This window comes from Acinonyx jubatus, chromosome A1, assembly GCF_027475565.1.
Source record: "Acinonyx jubatus isolate Ajub_Pintada_27869175 chromosome A1, VMU_Ajub_asm_v1.0, whole genome shotgun sequence".
NCBI lineage: Eukaryota > Metazoa > Chordata > Mammalia > Carnivora > Felidae > Acinonyx > Acinonyx jubatus.
Window position 1 is genome coordinate 50506007 of NC_069380.1, and position 24008 is coordinate 50530014.

Below are 24008 nucleotides of genomic sequence, written 5' to 3' on the forward strand. Positions count from 1 at the left end.
ACTACCATATTCTTTAAAGGTATTTTAAAATATTTACCATTTTATACTTCGGCAAGTTCAAAACACATAAACCAGATTCTTCAGGCTTCATTTTAACATCTTTCCCTTCCATTTCTCTTCAGAAATGAAGAGTGAGGCATGCCCTGAAATAAGTCGCTGTAGCACTTACAGCACATTACCTTGCAAGCCTCCCACCACTTGATCCTGGAACACAGGCAATAAAATCATCCAGAAAGGACTGTTCATTGCTTTGGATTTGAAGTGGTAAGTTTCCTTCAAGCGCCTCTAATATAGTTGGTGAATGAGAAAGAGCTAAACCCTTTCCAAGAATACCAGAATGGGTTTTGCACACCTGTTGGGTAAGACAATATTCATGTATTTGAAAACATACAATTTTAATTACATGAGTTTCTTGAACTTGCACACAATTTTAGGTAGGCCTTTTCGGGGAAAGCATTTTCTCTCCATGTCCCAGTGCTCCTGTAGCCTGCCAAGTAGAAAACAAACCTCCAGGAGGGAAAAATATGGGATAGCCAGCCTCCTTCCTCCCACCAAAACAAGTGACGTCAGAGACGTGCAGGTTGAGAAGGTGCATCTCTTCTCGCTCTACTGTGCCAGGGCTCCCTTCTGCAGGCAGCTGTGGAGGCCTCTCACCTTTTGTGTCCCCATTACTGGCATCTTTCATGGGTGGATTATCTTTGCTCTCTTAGGTGGGTGGCTACCAAGGTCCTGCCTTGGACAACATGTGGATACAAGCCTGACTGTGGCTGCACATAAACTCCGTTAGTCTGTCTAAGCCTCAATTAAAATTAAGAAAAAGAGGCAGATACAACTGAAATTTTAGTTTTCACTGACCTGACAAGCAAACTTTACCTTTTTGAAAGATCTGCTTTAAATGTTGAAACTCTAGAAACTTTTTAATGACTATCTTATAAATTTTGAAACAAAATATTTTTCATAGAAAAGGATTATGCTTCCACTACTATGACACTTATACAACAGTACCTTCTGCATTCTCTGAGATACACAATTTCAAAAATCATGATCCTTAAAATCAAACAGATTTGAGTTCAATTCCTGACTTTTAGACAAGCACTGCTGTGTGCTCTTGAGCTAAGAGATTACACACCATTCCTGAATCTGCAAAATGTATAAACTGGTAATCAAATAATATCTCTCTTCTGTAGTTCCTGTAAAATTTAAATTATATAACACATACAAAGTGCACACTATGCTGCCTAACAAGTAGTAGGTATTAGACCACATGACATCTACCTTATGTGCCAAAAATGTGGGCAATCTGGGATATGAGGGTTTTTGTCTTTAACAGAAGCACAATAAACATCTCTTTATATCAGGCCTAAATGACATTTTATAAACCATTATAATCTCTGTAAGGATAAATAACATATGAACTCCTTGATGGTTCTCTTTAATTAGAATGTTGTCTGATACATACTGTATTTATTAAATCTCTATCGAATTTTTATTTTTTTATCTTAAAGTACAAAAATTTAACTCTTTTTTAAAAACAAAAACAAAAGCTGGTGGGTTTTTAAAACGTAGAAGTTTCTTAACATTATTGAGGATACCAGGGCTCTCTATAATTGGAGCATAGTAATCAAGATCATGGACTTTGTCACCCAATTGCCAGAGGTCAAATTCTAGCCAGCTGCTTACTAGCTATGTGATTCTGGGCAAGTTACCTAAGCACTCCATGCCTCCTTGTAAATGGAAAATAAGAGTCTCTCATTCATGAGGACTAAATGAGTTAAAATATGCAAAGTGTTTGGAATAGTACTTGATAAGGTCAGGATCAAATAAATGTTTGTTTTTATTATTACTGCTATGATCAATTCATCTTGGGAAGTGAATAAGATGTAAACAACCAGCTATAGGTTAACAGTTGACCTGGATACTAGCCTCTGTCTCCTAATTAGCTGAATTCTTAGACAAGTCACAGAACTTCCTTGAACTTCAGTTATTGTAACTATAAGATGCAAGAGAGAATACTGACCTCAAAATGTAAATGCTAAAAACAGATAATATTAAAGATACAATAAAATACTCTATAGAAATTATTTAAGTTACTACTACTAACACCCATTTCCCTCTTTTTCTGACCGGTAAATAAAACTTCTTTTGAGATCCAATTTAAATGTCAACAGCTCTGCAAAGCCCTTCCCTAAACCCTTGGCACTTGGTAACTTCCTTCTCTGGCAGGATTTATGTTCACTTCAGATTTAACAACCTCCATGCAGCACAGCAAGGACTCACCTGGGTTTCTCCTATCAAGATATTATAAGTTATGTATTATCTGTCAATAAACAGAATGAAGTACTTAATGAAAGCCCTATATTCAAGAAAAATAAGGTTGATGTGAATGAAAATACTGCTTTCAAATCAATGTACAAATTTATCCTTACGATGTTTGTGACAATACCTGCAATGCAGCCTCTTCAAGAATTTCAAGATCTTCCTCTAATTCATTACCTGTTGTGTAAATGAAAAGTTTTAGTAACATATATTAATACTTAGTTTAGCTTTTTTTTTTTTTTAGTTTATGTATTTATTTTGAGAGCAAGAGCAGGGGAGGTGCAAAGAGAGGGGGGCAGAGAGAGAGAGAGAAAGAGAGAGAGAGAGAGAGAGAGAGAGAGAGAGAGAGAGAGAGAATCTCAAGCAGGCTCCATGTTGTCAGCACAGAGCTGGACATGGGGCTTGAACTCATGAACCGCAAGATCATGACCTGAGCCGAAATCAAGAGCAGGATGCTTAACCCTCTGAGCCACCCAGGCACCTCACTTAGTTTAACTCTCTCGTCCTCTGCATTTATTCACACCTTTTTCACAATTCTGATATTCCAGATTGGAAAGAACTATTACCATTCTGGATCAGTCTCAGTGCTTTATGTTTTAAAATGTAATTTTCAGTGTAAATATAAGGCTATAATTCTCAAGGCAATACTCAAAAGGTATCTACCAAGTGATGTGCAACACACACACACACACACACACACACACACACACACACACTACATTTAGGCATATAAATGTGCACTTTTGAATTCAGTGTATTCAAATTCCCCTCTACCCTCCAAAATGAAGGAACTAATTACTCAGAATCTGGGCCTTTTTATTTTGGTTATCTTATACAAGAGCTATCTATACCTTTAGTAAAAAGAGTAATTTATAGGAAAACATAAGATAGTGAGTGTATCCTCCATCCATTTTCTCCTTTATTGCTTCATATAAAACACATTTAGGGGCACCTGTGTGGCTCAGTCGGTTAAGCGTCCGACTTCATCTCAGGTCATGATCTCATGGTTTGTGAATTCAAGCCCCATTGTGGGTTCTGTGCTGACAGCTCAGAGCCTGAAGCCTGCTTCAGATTCTGTGTGTCCCTCTCTCTCTGCTCCTCTCTGCTCATTCTCTGGATCTCTTGCCTTCAAAAATAAGGCAACATTAAAAAAAAACCAACCATATTTATTAAAGTTGCTTTGATAGTTTAATTAATTTAAAAACTATTACTAAGGTAATACATGTTCAAAAGGAAATATTCAAATTTTGCAGAAGTGTAGAATGAAAAATTCTCCTACCTACCTCCTTCTGAAAATAAAATGTCAACAGTTTATGTATTATTCAAGAAACTTTGTGTGCAAATAAGTACGTGTGTGTGTGTCAACATATATACTCATGCACACATACACATATATTATTATATATATATAACATAATATTCACGAAGAATGGGACCCTCTTCTGAAACTTTTCTCAGTTAACATAATTAGGAATTCTTCTTGGTCAGAACATAGAAATCTCTTTTTGTTGTTGTTTTTTAACAGTCTCATGTATTCCCCTTGTATGTATCATTACTTATTTAACCAGTTTCCAACAGATAGATATTTTAGTTGCTTCTATGTTTTACAATCACAAGCACTGCTATATTAATATCTCTCTTACAACATATATTTTTAAGCATTTGTGCAAGTACATACAAAAATTGCTGTATCAAAAAGTATACGGCATGTAAAATTTGAACAGGTATTAACAAATTTCCTCCAAAGGCTACACCCATTTCCTTCATAGAAAGAGAACACAACATGTCTCATTTCCTCATACCTGTGTCAACATTAAGTAGGAGCAGGGGAACTGAGAAGCATGGAAGGGAGCAGGAAAAAGGGAAGGAAGAAAAGAGCAGAGAATGAGAAGGGAGGAAGGAGGGATGAGGCGGAAAGTGTAGTCTTCGAGGGAGGAGCTACAAATGAACTTCTGAGGGTGAGAACTGGGGAAATACAATAATAATGTCTTTTACTCCCAAACACTGTGAAGATAAATGTTAAACCACGTCTAAGCATCATAGAATCAGTAAATATTTCTAACCTTAGTTTCATCTTTACCATCCTGATCATAAATTGATTCACATACCACACAAATTTGTATCATTTTATAAAGAGGTATTGTTCCTGCCAATACCTCATTTCTCTCCTGTGCTTCACAGGAAAATTCTTCTAAAGAGCTATCTATATTTAACCTGTGTCTCTTTTCTGACCATCCATTCTCTCCCTCTACTCTAAAGGCCTTATGTTTCTCTCATCTCACTGATATATTTCTTATTGAGAATATATGTAACCAACAAGTCTCTCCATCCAATCGTAGATTTTAATTGACTTCTCAACTACATTAAAAAATCCCATCAATGTCCATTTTCCTGGTTTTACGCCTACCTCCTTCGCTGCTGTACCAGTCTTTTTTACATGCTCTTCCTCCCGTTCTATCCATTTTTGACACTTTGGCAGTCCCACCTCTGATCCTGGGCTATCTTCTCTTTCTCATTTGCATTCTCTTCCTAGCTCATCTTTCACATGGTCCCATGCCTTTAAATTTCAACTATGTTCAAATGACATTTCCTTTGACTTGTGCCCTGAGCGTCAGGCAATGAATATCCAACTGTCTAGTTGATATGTCCACAAGGATATTTAAGAAATTATCTCAAAACTTTTGGTTTACTATTATGTACCTAATGTTTAACCCAGTGTCTGACACACAGCATGTATGTGCCTAAGGAGGGTTTGTGTGCATGTCTGTGTGTGAATAGAAAAGACTAGAGGATACTCTTCAATCTTCAGTACAGAAAACCCAAACTACCAGCGTATTAAATAGTTATTACTCATGAATGTATGGGACTACTGAATTCATTTTGCTAATTTATTTCAGAATGCCCTAAAATAAACATATTCTACTCTTGAAATTTTTAACAAAATCATAAACACCTAATACTTGACCAGACTTACCAATAGGAAGTGCTAGATCCTTTTTCATCAAAGCAGCTGCACAAACTCCGCCAAGATTGGCTAATTCTTTTTCCAACTGAATGACACCCTGGAGAATCCCAAAAATAAAATAAAATAAAATGAAATGAAGTGAAATGAAATGAAAATAAGATAAAATGAGCTGCTTTAAAAAATATCTGGAGGATAAAATATTTCGAAGATAATGTGGATTATCAACAAAATGTGATTTGCATCCAAGCATAACTTTTGAAACCAGAAAGAACAGGTCAACTAGTGGTTAAATTAAGAGTGGAAGAGGGTCAATAAAATGTCTACTGCATGTTATAAGGTCCAGGTCTACAGGTGCATTGTCCAAAGAATTTGTCATTCATTACTTTGAAGTAACATGATCATTTTTTTCACCTTGATTTTGTTTTATTGTGTGATTTGAAACATTTAGAATAGAAACTAAATTGGCCCCATTGGGAAAGCAGATTCTATTATTTACTCAGAAAGGTACAGCCACCTGAGCAAGTTTGGAGCAGGTACAATTATACTTTCTGTTGCAGACTCTATTCTCTTCATGTATTAAAAGTAGCAAAAACAAACAAACAAAACACTAAAAAACAAAAAACACTACACAAAATTAAACTACAAGGTATTTTAAATTATATTCTTTAAATTTCAGGCTTCGTGAACATAGGCAGCAAACACAACTTTAGTCAATAGCAGCCCTCAGAAACACAATCTTAACACAATGAGAAGATAATTCATTCCTACCTCATCAGGTCCAGGGCTAAACTCATATCCAATTGCAAAACATTTAAAACCATAGAAAGAAGCTTTGTCATCTTTCACATAATCTGATGCAGTCTCCAATGAAAAAAGGGCTTCATTTCCTAAGAAAAAAAAGCTAACATTGAGTTCAAAATCTGAAATGACTTTATTAAAATTTCCCTTTTATCTATCTCAAGATAGGTAGCAATACAAATCAGTTACTAAAAAGCCCAGGCTTTTTGGGGGTGGGGGGTGTTCCTGTATCTACTTGAATATAATTGCTAAAAACAACTCCAGCCAACAACAGAATCATCTCAAGTGAATTGTTATTTTTCTTTATGATCAAGCTCTCCTCAATCAAATGTTCTACCTTCATGTTACATGAGCAATCATTTTTCAATTATCTATTTCTAGGGTAACCTAGGTTAGTTAGCCTTTTCTGTTTCAGTCAGTAAGCAATCCTCTAACCTGGCTCCTTACAAACAAACAAGGCAGGTCAGACTAGAAGACAAAAGCTTCTGAATTCAAACAGGCTATGAGTTTGAGGAATCACAAGAATATTTATGGTTAACTGGTTAAAAACACAACACACTACATGCAGTTTTAATAATTTACAAACTTTCTTTGAAAGGAAAACATTAGCAATAGCAATAAAAAATGCTTTCTATCTCTGAAACCCCCCCCCCCCCCGCCCTGCCCAACACACACACATCCTCAAGCCTGAAGAACTAAAAACAACAGCTTTAATGTAACTCAGTACGTGAGGTGTTTCACCAATTCTCTTGAGTGGAAGAAGCCCTAAGTTCTCCAAGTCTAGCACTTATTGGGAAAATAAAAGATCAAATTCACTTCTTCCATAGTTTGTTCCCAACTATACAGACATCCACTCCTCAATATTAACCCTCTGCTTTGGTTAAGCTAAACTTTTTTCACAAGATCCTCATGACATTCTCTCTTTGAAAACTCAGTCGTGTTATGCCCTCTGTCTAGAGTCTTCTTCACTACTCAAGTGCACTCCAGATGCATAGTAGGACTTGAAGAAATTCTTCTCAATGTTTGTAAATGTTTTCAATCTTGTATCCTTACTAAACATAATTGTCATAAATGCATATATTTTACCATATAAAACAGAAAAGAAAAAAACAACTTACCTGGCAACACTAAAACCATACTAGGCCACCCAGAGGACCCTGAAAATTTCTTTAATTCTATCCAGGAGTTAAGATTTTCATGAACAGATGTCAATTTTGGTCCATATCCTGAATTCTGAACAGTTCTGACAGGAATCAATAAACGGAGGACATCTTCTGACTGCGCAGTGCCACACTGGGGGTCAAACTCGATTGTCATCCACCGTACACATTCTGGGAACGTCACCTGAGGTCAACAGGCGAGAGGACACTTGTATTTGTTAAGAAAAATTTGATTTTTTTTTCCTATTTTAGACACAGGACATACTGTAAATATGCTTTAAACGTACTGTAAACTAAATTTTAAGAAACTAATACAGTAGTTTCAATATGACTAGAAATCATGGTATTAATGTTCAATATCAATTGTCCCTATTCCCAACTTGCAATATCTACTGCTTTCTACCTAAAACTTGGTTGATATTACATTAATAATGTTTGTAAGTACACATTGGTAACACTGAAAAAATATTACAAGGTTGTTTTGATTTCCATAAACATTCAGTTATCTAATTTTCTTGTGGAACTATATATATAGTAAATTTTCTATTTTAGTCAGTATGCATTTAAGGAATCTAAGTAGGTAAATGAAAATATAATTAGATGGGCAAAATATAAAGATATATTGATGGAAAGGAAACAAATCATTAAAATTTAAGGTTTTAGTCACTTTTAAGTTATCTACCATTCATAGTATCTGCTACAAATGATATTTTTCATTAGCAAAAAACTTCAGAACTTCATATATAACGAGAATAAAAAAATAAACTAAACACACAATGATGAAAACTTAGATTTTTATATTTTCCTAAAGTTTCAATGTAATATGAGTTTATGATGGCACATACTTATATGTATATTTTTAAGTAAGCCAATATAGTTTATTTTATTAAAGTTGAAATATGAATGAAGGGTAGAAAAACTAAATGTAACAAAATTGCCAAATATTAGCTATTGTGTTGAAAGTCACACAAACTAGGTCATAAAATGTATCTTTGTCCTTATCTTTTTAAAATCTTTTATTAGTATTTTTTAAAATATAATTTAGTGTCAAGTTGGCTAACATACAGTGTATACAGTGTGCTCTTGGTTTCAGGGGTAGATTCCCGTGATTCATCGCTTACATGCAACATCCAGTGCTCATTCCAAGAAGTGCCCTCCTCAAAGCCCATCACCCACTTTCCCCTCTCCCCTGCCACCCCCATCAATCCTCAGTTTGTTCTCTGTATTTAAGAGTCTAATATGGGTTTGCCTCCCTCTCTGTTTGAAACTATTTCTTCCCCATCCCTTCCCCCATGGTCTTCTGTTAAGTTTCTCAAATTCCACATAGGAGTGAAATCATATGTCTTTCTCTGCCTGACTTATTTCAGTTAGCATAATACCCTCCAGTTCCATCCACATTGTTGCAAATGGCAGGATTTCATTCTTTCTCAGTGCCAGGTAGTATTCCATTGTATATATAACCACATCTTCTTTATCCATTCATCAGTTGATGGACATTTGGGCTCTTTCCATGATTTGGCTATTGTTGAAAGTGCTGCTATAAACATCGGGGCACAAGTGCCCCTATGAATCAGCACTCCTGTACCCTTTGGATAAATTCCTAGTAATACTATTGCTGGGTTGTAGGGTAAGCTTCTATCATCATCATTGCAGACAGCATTCTGTCTTGGTAGTCGAATTACAATTAAGTGGGACCATGTCAAATAGTAAACTATGAAATGGTTATAGGATATGATATGACAGTTAGGAAATTTCCTAAGTATGATATTGATCTAAAAAAATTACCTAGAACTAAGGCAAACAGCTTTGGTACAGGATTAAAAAAAATCTCCACTTAAATGAAAAGCTCACCTTTGTTCATAATTACATTAACTGCAAATTAAAACTAAAGTAAGATACCATTACTCCCACCAATTCTCCCATTATATTAGCAAAAGGCCCAAAATTTAACCACATACTCTGTTGGGGAGGCTGTGAGAAAACAAGCACTCTCAAACACTGGTGCTGGGGACACGAAACAGTATAACCTCGACAGGACTCTCTCAACCCTAGCAAAGATACATGTGCGTTCAGCTTCTGTAGCAGTAACCCCAAACCTATGAAGCACATGGCTCCTCAGTCTACATTTGTTTGACCCAGTAATCCCGCTTCTGGGGATGTGCTTTGAAGATATATTTCTAAATACATGAAAAAACAAACAAAAAAGCCCAACATTTACGTAAGGTTATTCATCGCAAAAAAATTAGCAAAATACTGAAAACACCTGAAGTGCTCACACAAGCTACCTACTGAATAAACTATGATCCATCTTCACAGAGGAGCACTAACCAGTTGTAAAAAAAGAATGAGGATGATCTCTTTAAATGGCATGGGGAGATTTCTATGCATTTTGTTACATTTCAAAAAGTACCAAACAGATTTGGTGTGCTACCATTTTAAAAAGAAAAACCTACATCTATATCCATCTATCTATTTTTTCAAAAATAAACACAAGAAGGAAACACCAGGACACTCAATGGAGTAAGCTGAGAAGCAGAGAAGGGAAAGGGAAGGGCCTCATAATTCTGAGCATGTTATTTTATATGATTTTATTTCTGGAGCCATGTTGATATTTTAAATACTGTATAAAGTTAAAAGATAAAAGTTAACCAAGATAAAGATAAAGATAAACAAAGAAGGATGGGGGAAAACTCACAAAAATTAAGTACAAAAAACCAAATAAGCCTAATTTTATAGCAAAGTGATCATATAGCAACCTGCACATATAGATAAAAAGAATTACTCCAAGTAACTTCTGAATTTGGTACTTTGTTATCTAATGTCAGCGGGATATATTCTGAAGACAAACATTTTACAAGGAAATTGTTAATTTTACCCAGTAGTTCTATTTTTTACAGTGACACATAAATGGGATAGATATAAAGACAAGACTCCTATAATGTTGACTAGAACTGGTAGGTAGTATTCAAAAACTGATGAAAACATGATAAAACATATAAAAAACATAAAATCCAGCTTGAATGAACTTCCACTGGCCAAATCAATTAAAATTTGAGAATTAAAATAATAACAGCAAAGGATTATAACATTAAACAAAAAGAAAATTCTTAAATCTGTATTGATATAAACACATAAAATAAATGAGTGAATGTGTGTTTAAAAGTGGAAGGGATGGAAAAACGGTCTTTTACAATAGAACACCAAATGGAAGGAATAACAGAATTAGAAAGCCACCGTTTTGCAACCACTATAGTAATAAGTGATTTGGGTAAGAATCACCAATGGATGCTAAAACTGCTGGGTGAAAATTTGTTAGGGAGTATTTTTTACACAGTCTCTAGCTCTCTACCCATAAGCCTTTTCAAAGAGAAAAAAGGTAGTTTTGGTGGAGAAACTTGCCAGATATCCTCTTAATCAAATGGTAAGTACTTCCTGATGGAATGCACTGACAAGAATATGGTATCAATTATGAACTGTTGCTGCCCAAAACAAGTAACCTAAGTTTAATCATTAGGAAACAATCAATCAAGTCCAAATTAAAGGATACTTCTACAGAACCGCTGATTGTATTCTTCATAAATGCCAATGTCAAGAAAGACAAGGAAAGCCTGAGGCACTATTTCAGATCAAAGGAAACAGAGAAGACCTGACAACTAAGTGCAATGGATGAATCTGGTTGGATCCCAGATCTGGGTTTAGAAAAATGCCATGAATGCTGTTGTTGGGGCAGCTGGCAAAACATCTAGCTTATAATATCATGGTATACTACTATTACGCATTATGGTAATAGAGCATCAATGTTAAATTCCCTAAATTTGACTAGTGTATTACTGATACACAGAAAAACCTCTGTTCTTAGGAACAAGGTGACTGTTCATGTTTGCAACTTACTCTTAAATGGTTCAGCAGTATCAAATACAGATAAATAAATACAACAAATGTGGCAAAATGTTAACTGATGAAGCCAGGTGAAAGGCATACAAGGTGATCATTGCACAAATCTTATTTTTTCCTACAGGTTTGAAATATTTACAATAAAAGCTGAAACACATGGGGAATGAGTATACACACTATCTCCATCTGTGTATGTGACTACACTTACATTATAAAAAACGGAAGAATAAACTACAAAGTTATAATAAAATGAAATGCTACCTAGGATAGGGAAGGAGGGAACAGAGATTGGGGATAGAAATAAAACCTAGACTTCTCTGAGTACTCTTTCCTTTATAGATTTGAGTTAGGACAATGTAATCATTTAAGTTGTTATAAAACAAAACAAGATATAAAAAGCAGTTCCTAAAATCCTAAAAGAAATGATGCCAAATGTATGTCCAATTTGTGGCATAATCACACAGAGAGTGACTATTCCAACTTACATTAAACACAGTAATTGACCATACCCACTTACTTTAAAACACATTCATTTCTTTATACATCCTAGATGGGATATACCCAACATGACAAAACACACCCACACATATACACACACAGGAAATGAATAACCGATTTTCTAATTCTAATATTCCCAGTGTCATTGGGAACAGGGATCTAGATGTATGACAAAAAGATTCAAGGGTAAGGTCCTATGGACCTTATTCTGAATTAGTATCATCAGTACAAACTTCAGGTATTGTATCTTAAAAAAAAAAAACAACATACATATAAATGTGTCTATACAGGAATATATACACATATATAAAAATAATATGTGCCTGTGGGTATAAATACATGCATGAGTGACTGTATGTACCAGTTCTGTGCACTACAAATATTTAGAAACAATCACCAGCCCAAGAGAAACGAGTCAAATTCTTCTGCCAAATTTTGGCTCTTAAATACCAACATAAGAAATGTAGAAGACGAGCCTAGAATATCTTACACTAGTGGGGGAGGATGCTATGAATGACTACAAGGGGTATGTCTAAAGGATTCAGGCGGCAAGCTGAAGAGGTTCCTACCAACAAAGACATATGGTCCGTTTTCTCAAATAAATTTCAAGGAAACAAAAAAAGACCGAGTTGGAGGGGAACCTCCTCAAGTAGATAACAAGAGACTTGAGAGACATAATAACCAATCACAATGTATGGATCTTATCTGGATTCTAATTCAAACAATTAAAAAAGTTAAACTCTTATTTTGAATCTAACTCAATTAAAAATGTACATATTTGATGACATGAAGGAATTATTAGCATTTTCTGTATAATAATAATATAGTTACTTTTTATGGGTCTATATTTAAAGATAGATAATAAAATATCCATAAAGGTGCTTTAAAATAATCTAGATTATTATATGTTTACCACAGTGTATAATAAAAAGTTGAGTATTTTGCAAGCACATAAAACTTATAATTACACTGATGAAGTAGACAAATCTTCCTTCTCCTCCTTAGTTTACATGATACAATTTAAAAAGGAACAAAGACTCTGGATACTCTGTAATATTATATTTATAAATGTTTTATTATTTTTTACATTATTTATATTAGAGCACTCGAAGTCCTGCATTGGATATGCAAATTTTCAGAACTCAGGCTGTGGTATAAATAATAGCAGTTCAAACAATATGATTTTTAAATTTTCATGCTTATATCCACTACTATTACAATACATAATATGCAGTTGAACATTATATACTGCACTGGACTTATAAAAACATATGAGAACAATTCTTATAAATACTCCCAACATTACGCTTTAATGACAAAAATTCTATCTTAAACCCTTTTGTGTATCTGACAGTGCCTAACCACCTGATTTCTATATTTAAATACTATAAAAAACTATACTTCTAAACAGAGGCAAAGTATCCTTAAGACATCATTATAGAACATCAAACCAACTTTTAAATTTAAACTCTGCCCAGGAGTCAGCGCCTACCTTGTAGTGCATCACACATGCAGGTTTATAGGGGTGCTCACTCTCTATGACCGCATAGTGATTAGAGGTTGTACAAGCAGAGAGGCCTTGCTCAGGCTGGTTTCCTGTGGTGCTATCTGTTGACTGATTAGGATTGAATGCAGGGGGTGCATACTTTTGATTCAAAATGGCAACTGAGGGAAGTAACTGTTGGACAAGGCCAAAGACTTCTACAGCCACCTGGTATAAAAAGAAATGATTAAATGAGATAATAAATGTGAAAATTGCTTTAAAGTTGTTAATTACTGTAATTGTTGGCCATCCTTAATTACTAAGATATTATTAAGAGTTTCTTCTGACTAAATTTTCGCTCAAAGAGAAATTTTTTTTATGGAAAAAAAGATTTACCTTAGATGTCTTAGATGTTATATGAAAATAACCTTGTCTATACTTTTAAACACTTTGCCTTTTTGTAATCCGCCGTAAACTAGGTTTTACTCAATCTTTATGCTAAAGAATCAATAGTTTATGATTTCCTCCATATCTTGACTATTTCTCAATTGTAAAATACTCCTACCTTGCTATTTTTATTCAAAAAGAAGACTTGGCATCAACTTCATAAATTACAAAAATCTACTTAAACTCTCCTTATATGTCATAACTAAAATATATTTCTCATTCCCAAATTCTTCAACTGTAAAGCCAATAAGTAAGCATAGTAATCTAGTCAACAATATGAAGAACAGAGAGGTTTAACTGATAACTTCTACCATTTTAACATGTCTATCTCTGTATGTTACTTGTAACCCAGGTGCCTCAAAGATTAAAATGTTTATAAAGATACAAAGTCTAAAAACTATGATATTAAAAAAATATTCAAAGTTACATAATTAAGTTACACACCTTGGGAATAGCAGCAGCTACTGGTCCTATGTAGGCTATAATAAGGGGAAGCAGCATGGAAAACAGACTGGAAGAACTAAGCAGTTCTGGAATGTCATCAGCTAAAAAAGGCATTAAAACTATAGTTAGAAGGTAATTTCACTGTAATGTATATATGCTATACTAAATCTATATTCTAGTCTCTTGAGCAAAATAAAATTATCACTCTTATAAAGGACCTGGCCCTATTTAAGGGCTTTACTGACATAAGCCATAGCAATTAATCCTCACAGTAAGATACTTTTATTATCTCTACTTTATACAAGAAGAAACCAAGGCACACACTGTTTAAATAACTCATCCAAAATCCTACAGCTGTAAAATGACAGAGGCAGGATTAGAACCTACAGTAATAGTCATGATGTTAACCACTACACCTGATGCCACACGTGGCTACATGTGTGACATTAGGCCAATTACTTAATTGGCGTATGCCTCAGGTTACTCCTCTGTAAAAAGGATAGTAATAGTACTTCCCTCAGTGGGTACTATGAAGATTGAGTTAATATATGTAAAACATTAGAACAATGCCTGCACATATTAAGCACTACAAAAATGCTGCTATTAAACTATATTGCCTTCTATTTTACCAAGAAAGCCTTTTGCTAAAGGACATTATAATCATTTACCCAATGAGCACGGTGCTGGGAAGATAAGTTGAGTCTAGACTGAGATCACCTTCATATTAAAGGCCAATTATTTCCAGATACTTCTTTCTAGATATGCTGTTGCATCAGAATAGGATTCAGTTATTTTAAAAATACAGTTTCTTAGCCCAGCCCAAACCTGCAGACTGGATGGGCCAAACATTTTTTATTTTTAGCAAGTTTCCCAGGTGATTCTGATGTGTACTAGGCTTAGGAACAAATGTTACAGATTACAGTAAGGCTGGGTGGGTTACAATGAATGCTTGTGTAAATGAACTCCACTGCCAGTGTGGAGGTGACTAGGTAGCTAGATGTGGAATGGGAGAACAGTGGCAGTGAGGCTGCTGGGATGTTACCCATCTACAGGGAAGAGGACATGTGCCAGCACCATGGTAGCTTGGACTATGGAAGAACAGACAGGGGAATACAAATTGGAGAGTTGCCAGTGGAAGAACTTAGAGAACTGAACAAGTGCGTTTGGGGAGATGTTTAGGGTTACCCACACCTTTGGGTGAATGGTGATAACATTACTGGAAATATAGGAAGAAAAACACACCTTAAGGAGAAAATAAAATGCTTTCTGACTACTAAAGCAAGGATAAAGCAAAGACTCAGCTTTATCCTTGAGTTTTTCTTACTAGGTTAACTAAGGAAAAAATAGGTATCCGGTAACTGCTTTTGGACATTTTAAAAAGTTCTGCATTAGAATATGGAGTATGGCTGATCCAAAATGAATGTGTATGTGTGAGCAGATCTACAATGAATAAAACATTCTGGGATTCTACAAAACAGTTACTCTTCAGTAACTCTGTGTACAAGTTAGGGAATAAAGTATCTAAAATATGACTATTAAAAGAAAAGTCTTACCATCCACAGCAAGAGCTCTGTGCAAGAGGTCTTTTGCAGCTCGAACAACAGTGCTTACCACAGAGAGAGCTCTGCTACAGTTTTTATCTTCTTCATTGGCTTTACTCAGAAGCTGGGATTGTAAATCTCCATCAAATTCACTCCTGTAACAGGAGTAATACATGAGATTATTTTACATGGTAGGTAAAACATGATCTAACTCTAGTTAGATCAGAGCTCCTCACTTAAAGTTAAAAAAGTTAAAGTTGTAACCGTGCAATTTCAAGGAGTGATAGGACTTCAAAGAAAAATACAGCCGGATGAGGATATAAAGTTATTTTAGAATAAGACCAAAGAGAGTCTATATCAGGAACTGATATTTAAATAAAGGCTTGAATTATGTTAAAAAAACAAAAAGCTGAGGATAAAATATTCAGGCATAAGGAATAGTAAGATAAAGGTTCAGACAAGAACAAGACTGGCAAGTTCAAGGAACAGAATGAAGACAAGTGTGACAGGAATGAAAGGAGCGTGGAGGGTGACAGGAATCACACCATGTGAGCTCCATAAGCCTCCGTAAGACCTTGCATTTCCTGGGATGGGAAGCTGTGAGGGGATCGTGAGCGGGGGCAGAACTTGGCCTGATGCATATTTCTGTGAAACCCTTCTGGCTGCACTGTGCAGACTGACTGCAGGAGGGCCACCAAAAAAGGTGGGAGGGAGACTGGGGGGGAGACTGGGTTAGAAGCTATGATTGTTACGCAGGGGGCGGCAGTGATGGTTTGAACTGAACTGTTAATTATGGGAGTTAGAAAAGGTCAGACTTAGAACATTTTAAAAGCACAGCTGCCAGGACTTGGTGATGGAAAGAGTGAGAGAAACAGGGAAGTCAAGAAACTCCAAGGTGCTTGGCTCCAACCATGGATGGGGAGGAGCACTGTGACACATTAAACTACGATGTCTCACAGGTGACCTTAAGCATTGTTAAAGAGGACATGTTAAAAGCAGGTCATCTGGAGACCAATTACCTGCCTACAGAACCCAGGACCATACTTTACAAGAAGTGTGACTTTAGGCAAGGTATTTAACCCTCAATGTGTCTGTTCCCTCATCTGTGAAAGCAGGACAAGCGCCCACCTCATGGAGTTACTACAAGGACTAGCTAATAACACAGGTCATGCACTGAAAACACATGTGTTAAGAAACACCTTATTATGCATCCTAGGGCCCCAAGAACTAGACTCAGAGACATCAAAATATATTGCAGACTGGATAATAGAACCAAGGCAAAGCTAGTACTTGGATAGAAGTGATCTGATCACTAATCTTTAGTATTTTTAAAGAAGAAATGAACTGAATGTTTTTAGTATTTTTGGTATTTTTAAAAAAGAAATGAACACACATGCCCAGGAGATAAAAATTTCAAAGATATTAAAGAAGTAACGACAAAAAAAAAGGAAGTAACGACAAAAACATTTTAAAGCATTCACCTTTACAGTGAACAGTGAAAAAATAGAAATATATTAATATATATATATAAACCATGACCCTGGGATCATGACTTGAGCCAAAATCAAGAGTCAGACACTCAAACAACTGGCCCACCCAGCTGCTCCTATATATTAATAAGAGATCTTTTTACACAAATCAGCACAAGTATGTGCAAGGAAGTTATGCTGCATAATTTAATTACAACTATGCATTTAGCATTTTTTACCTTGATATCAAACTGTATGTGTTCTGTTGCTTTAAAATGCCCCCTTCCCTGTACATACACACTTACCTATAGTACAGGATCTGTGGAATCTGTCCTCTGGTTTGATTTGTACCATTACTACTCAAGCTGCATGTGCTGAATGTGAATGTCACACCATCTGGGCACTGAACTGTGGTCATTCCTCCATCTCCATTGGCTGTACGGCTTCCATAGTTCCTCAAGCGCACAGCATATTTAACATTTTCCTTCACAATAAAGATGTAAAACATGTTTATAATGTACAGAGGCTATAAAAAAAACTGGGCCAGTATACTGAATTTCTTTGTCCTATTTATAGATGATTTGGTTAAGCACATTTTTAATGAATCAAACAGGAAGATAACTCTTAATGATGTTTATTATTTAAAAAAAACTGTACTAAGTACTTCGTGTGCTTTGATTAAGTTAATCCTTAAAATAACTTCATGAGGTAAGTACCATTACTATTCCTATTTTACAGATGAGGAATCGGAGACACAGAGAAGTTACATAAGCCATCCAAAGGCACACAGCTATTAAGTGATGGAATGAGTATTTGAATATAGGCAGTTTGACTCTAGGCCCATAAAGAATACTAACCATAACAAAAGATTTAAAGTACATAATCTAATTATTTTTCTTTGATGAGTTTAACTTTTGAAATAATTTTAAGTGTGGGAAAAATGGTGAATCTACTATATTTTATTTAAGAGACACTCAGAGATAGAAACAGAAAGGTGGAGAAATGGGAAGAAATATCCATAAGCAAAAGTTGTCCCAAATAAGATGTACCGTGCATAGAAAATATGAGATACAGACACTGGTGCCTTATGATCTATGATATACACTTTACAGTGAAAAGATTTTTTTTTTGTTTTTTGGTACCCTAACTCTTTTTGATAAGGCCTCTGATGAACTTCTCTTATCCCAGATTCTGTTCCATAATAAAAATAATAATTTACAGTTGAATTCAGAATTACTCCATTCATAACTACTTTAAGATTAGGTAGAGGCGCCTGGGTGGCTCAGTCGATTGAGCATCCGACTACGGCTCAGGTCATGATCTCACGGCTCGTGAGTTTGAGCCCCGCCTCGGACTCTGTGCTAACAGCTCAGAGCCTGGAGCCTGCTTTGGATTCCGTGTCTCCTTCTCTCTCTCTCTGCCCCTCCCCCACTCATGCTCTGTCTCTCTCTGTCTCAAAAATAAATAAACATTAAAAAAATTTTTAAAAAAGGATAAGACTTCTGTTTTGGTAAATAGTTATGTTACATGAAGTAATAAACAACTTTTATATAAAGTAATAGTAACTTTAATAGTTAATATGATCTATTAAGGCCATTTTTTAAAAAAGAGTTTGGCACAATAAGAGAAGAAAAGACAGGAACTAATATTTGCTGAGTTTCTATACTAGACATTGAGGCAAGTACTTTATTCTATTCTTTAATTTCATCTGAACAACACTACAATGTAGGTACAATCCTTCTGAATCTTCAGATAAGCCTCAGAGTGGTTAAATAATATCTAATGTCTTTAAGCTCTGTGGAAATGCAGGCATCTGAAGCTAGTTCCGCCTGACTCCAAAACTAAACAATACTTTCTACTATACCAGACTTTAAGAGATCTTTTGCAAAAATACAATATAGTACAATATAAGGGGTATAGTAGTGACTCTATAAACATTTTAAGCATCACAAAAAGGAATACTTTTCATTACTTTTTAAGTAAACTACATAGTACCTCTTATTTATAAAAGAAACATAACTGAAATTACCTTTAAAGGAACAACTTTGTCAAGTCTGATTTCAGCTATATCACTGGGTGAGTCATCTGTTGTATACGTTCCTTTGACTAATTCTAGAGATGTCCATCTGTGAGAATGAGTCGAATCTCCTGCATGTTCACTCTAATTAAAATAAAAACAAAACAAAACCCACCCTATTCTTAATTTTGTTTTATTGTTTTTAAGCAGTTTCTTTCCTTGCATATGAAATTATCCATTAGCATTTCCCCATATATAATGAAGAAAAAAAAATATTTATTTTTATCTGATTTCCTGAGGAGTCTACAACCTAAATCATACAAATGGGCTTTTCTCATCTGATGTCTTAAAATGATTTCCACTTCTTCATAAGAAGAGTGCTAATCTAATTAAAGAGCCTAATGAAGTAGGACATAATTTAATTGCTAAAGAGAATCAAGATACAGATAGATTTCTATTTTTTATGAAATGATTTACATGGTAACTTTTTGTCCCATTTTAATAAAATTTTGTGAAAACTCAGGTAATTTAAATAATTTAGAGAATACAGCAAGATAGAGCTTAATCAATCAATCAAAACCATCTTTACTAAGAATAATCCATTTGCACTCTATGACAAAACTGCTTTAGTCATGGATACAGGTAATAATACTGATCTGAATACTGTTCTTGTTTCTAAAAAACTACAAAAGCAAAAAAATTACACAAAAGTTATAATCAGAGGCTTAGCTCTATAATTTCTAGTATTTTCATTTAACATCTCTCCTGGAAGTGCAAAAAACATGAGGCAGAAGTGATCCAGAATGGCACAGAAGCAATCATGCAGAATCACTCTTTCCATTTCTTTAATGTCTTCCACGACTAATGACTAATCTGCTAAACCCTCAAAGATTTGGACACTCTTACTATGATAATGGTAAGTCCTGATGCACAACTTACACACAAGATGACACTGTTAGAGTGGTACTTACGTCATCAACTAACACCTCTAATTCATATTCATGAATTCCACCTCCTCCATAGACAGAAAAACCAACCACAACTATTCCTGGTTTGTCTACTGAAAAACAGATTGCATCAGGGGACCCATTCCCAGTGTTCCAACTTCTTCCCTGACTTGTTTTTGTGAATCGGTTAGCACTGGCTTTAACAGAGTGGAGAGAATTAAGTCCATCAACCTATGAACAACAAAAGCAGTTACACATCAGTAGTCTGTACCTTAGTGTTAATAATATACCTACAACAAAACTATCTCCAAACTTCTAAGAAATTCAAAAAATAATCTACATTTAAGAAGTAGGTGTGAACCTTTCTAAATGTACATTCTATTAAGAGATTATATAGCAATAAAACTAGATTTTATCATTCTAAATTCACAAATCATCACGGGACAGTATTTTCTTCTCTTAGTCATGCATTTCACTTAATTTATAATGCAGAACTATAAACATGTAAGTCATCACAGTCATAACATATGAATGAACTATATCACTCACTCTGAAAAGAAATACCAAAATTTCATCAACATTCTGTGGACCAACAGTTTTCAATCTATGTGACATAGAGCTCTAGGAATTCTGGAGAGAATTAAGAAAGAGGTGGACTAAGTTTCCCCTCTTCAGTGGGACTATCCCCTCCTCTTATCTGTGAGTTTTCAAGACTTCATTTGAAGAAAATGCATACACAAAAGTGAATATATATACATAACTACAACATCATTAATTACAGACTTTCATTAGAGAGGATCAGTGGACTTATTTTGGATTGAAAGTGCTCCTTTCAATTACAGAGCCTGCTTTTGATCTAAGTTGGCTGTAGAAATCTGAAAGACCTATAAGAGGGAAAAAATTGAAGTTTATGATTCTAACAAGAATTTCAAACTATTCTGGGAAAGAAGGAAATATGGATGTCTAAGTCATGACCTTTGTAAATTTCCAAGTTCGTAGATTAGGCACCTGCAATCGGAGCAATCTTTCTCATTGGAAAGGTAAGTTCATATGGGGAAAACCAGATAGTAACCTTCTGAGGGGGACCTCTGCATCAGACTTTCCTCCAGGATCTGGTACAGAAGGGAAGCCTATTATACAGGCTGAATGGCCAAGTGAAAAAAAGACAAATTAAAATTTTCTGACAAGGGGCTCAATGACCTCCTAGACCAAAGTCAAAGTGAACTAAGAAATGGAGGAGGTGGTTTCCAGGGTTAAATACTAAACTCTGCTCAGGTGCATGTAATCATTCAGAAATCCTAAAGGCTAAACTGTCGCTATGAATTAGTAATGAGTATACACTGGATAGATTAATTTAGAATAGATTCCAAAATAAGTCTCCAAGTAAGAAAAAGCAAAGGCTAGGGATTATAAAAGCAAAAGAGAGAAAAGATGTTATTTGGCAAGCAACTGAGTACATGCTAACTAATCAACATTCATTTGAATGATATAAGATATTTTGCATTGTGACATGATTTTTAAAATCAACCTTCTGTCTGCATTTTGGGGAAAAAATTAGAAACATTCACTAAATTCAGTCAAAATGTTTAGATAAATTATATGGCAGAGCGAGCAGGACAGTGATAGGATTAAAAATAATGTTATTTTGCAAAATGTGAAGCACTTTAAAACATTTCAAAGTAGTTTTCTCAAACATACTAATATTCGATTCTTTTAAAACTTTGTGATAATAGCTGTGCAACAATGTGAATGTACTTAATGCCGATTTTCATAAAATTATTTTTTGCATTTTATGGGGTGCCTGGCTGGCTCAGTTGGGGGAGCGTGTGACTCTTGATCTTGGGGTTGTGAGTCTGAGTCCCACGCTGGGTGCAGAAGTAACTATAAAAATAAATTAACTTAAAAAAATTACTTTTCCCATTTTACAGATGTCATTTGTCTTGTGTCAGTCAAGTGGGCAGAACTATGGTTTAAACCTCTTTACCTTTTCCATACTGTGTGTTCCCTACTAGTAGCCCCATTTCTATTCCTCATGGGCCAGCAATGTGAACTATTTTGGAACATGGCAGTGACGTTGTACAATGGGGCAAATAAGAGGAAAACATGCAGTGTGTATCGCTGTGACGTCTTGGGGAGACTGGTGAGAGAGGAAGCAAGCAACAGCACAGAAGAGGTGTAAGGAAGGGAAAACCAAACAAACAGCCTGCTTGAAGGTTTTTTATTTTTTTTTAAGAAAACAGTACAAATAGGATTAAAATTAGTTTATACAAAGACAAAATATACGAAAAAAGAAATTATGTGGCAAGCTTAAACATGTGCTTATTATCCAGTCTCAAAATAAAACATCACCTCAGATCCCAGGGCTGATGCTGTCAGTTCACTGACAATACTGGCCAGCAATCCACAGGTGTTGGAAACCAGGTGAGAGGAGAAGAGCTCATTTTCTCTCCTCAGGCTGTTCCTGACTGGGAGCACAACAATGACCAGCATTTTCTCCAGAACTTCACGGAAGCTTGTCATACCTGAGATATTCTCTTCACTCTATGATAGATGAAAAAAAAAAAAGTTCCAAATACTGCTTTATCTTCCTTCACCTGAGTACTCAATTGCAAAATCTTTTCTAAATGACACCCTTAAAATTCAGGTTTGACTCTATGTCTAGAAATCCATCCAGTTGTATGTGGAACCACTGACTTTACTTTTACTGTTCTTTCTGCTTTTTTTTTTTATTTTATTTAAAAAAAATTTTTTTTAATTTTTTTTTAATGTTTTATTTATTTTTGAGACAGAGAGAGACAGAGCATGAACGGAAGAGGGGCAGAGAGAGGGGGAGACACAGAATGGAAGCAGGCTCCAGGCTCTGAGCCATCAGCCCAGAGCCCAACGCGGGGCTCGAACTCACAGACCGCGAGATCGTGACCTGAGCTGAAGTCGGACGCTCAACCGACTGAGCCACCCAGGCGCCCCCAAAATTTTTTTTTTAACGTTTATTTATTTTTGAGACAGAGAGAGACAGAGCATGAACGGGGGAGGGTCAGAGAGAGGGAGACACAGAATCTGAAACAGGCTCCAGGCTCCGAGCTGTCAGCACAGAGCCCAACGCGGGGCTCGAACTCACGGACCGCGAGATCTTGACCTGAGCCGAAGTCGGCCGCCCAACTGACTGAGCCACCCAGGCGCCCCTTACTGTTCTTTTTTCAATTAGTCTCTGTGTATCACAAAAGTACCACATATTTACAAGATGTATGTGTTTTTGTTAGCTTTGACTCATTTTCACTTACTCTCTTATTTAACTTCTCAATAATAATTATATATGACAGAAAAACACTCCTCCTATTTAAAAAGCTTTTTCAATAGGACAAAATTCCAATCTAAGATAATTATTTCTGGTATAGTTACAGGTAAAACAACTGGGAAAGTTTGTACAAATCTTTTTTCTAATAAAACTTTTTCTGTACATGCATGTAATAAAAATATGGAATTCTACTACAAATACTCCTATGCAGTTTTACAATTTCTTCTGTACTTGACTTCCTAAATGAAGATAAGACATTCCAACCCCTACCAATAAAAATTTCAAGATAAGAAATTATAAAGTCCCAACAAAGACCAAGGGGAAAACATAGGTCTTTTTTTCCAGAAACCAAGTGAAAAGATGATTAAATTAGTTGATGTCCAGCATGAACATATTTATATTTTTTACCATCCTCAGTATCATTTAGCCCACTGTGGACACAGCGCAAAATGCATCCAATTTCATGAGGGGACAATTGTGACCAATGACCCAATTTTACTGTGGACTAGAGAATCAAACAATTTGGAATTTAGTTCCAGTTTCTTCATAGTGCCTTAACTTCTGTAAAATCGGGGAAACTATATACTCTGATTCAGTTACCAAAATCACCTAGTTGCACCCTGAATAGCCAAGTTTTTCCACAATACTTACATTCCATGCTGCTTTACAAGATACAGCAAATTCAACAAATTTCATAAAGTCATAAAATCTCAAGGTAGAAAAGGGTCTTTAAA

The 24008-nt window shown here is 35.4% G+C and overlaps 1 protein-coding gene across 13 annotated transcripts in view; it reads right to left on the reverse strand.

Annotated features, from left to right (window-relative positions):
- The window catches only part of MYCBP2 (MYC binding protein 2), a 281767-nt gene that overhangs the window by 105617 nt on the left and 152142 nt on the right, over window positions 1-24008 (reverse strand). For all 13 annotated transcript variants that reach the window (XM_053216756.1, XM_053216750.1, XM_027065047.2 and 10 more), the window contains 12 exons: window positions 22329-22520; window positions 20004-20210; window positions 19045-19176; window positions 17321-17499; window positions 15559-15701; window positions 14006-14106; window positions 13124-13342; window positions 7198-7423; window positions 6050-6168; window positions 5291-5378; window positions 2444-2493; window positions 180-352 (listed from right to left, as the gene is read on the reverse strand). In XM_053216756.1, the coding sequence (XP_053072731.1) occupies window positions 180-352; window positions 2444-2493; window positions 5291-5378; window positions 6050-6168; window positions 7198-7423; window positions 13124-13342; window positions 14006-14106; window positions 15559-15701; window positions 17321-17499; window positions 19045-19176; window positions 20004-20210; window positions 22329-22520 (1829 nt within the window). The remainder of the gene's footprint in view (window positions 1-179; window positions 353-2443; window positions 2494-5290; window positions 5379-6049; window positions 6169-7197; window positions 7424-13123; window positions 13343-14005; window positions 14107-15558; window positions 15702-17320; window positions 17500-19044; window positions 19177-20003; window positions 20211-22328; window positions 22521-24008) is intronic.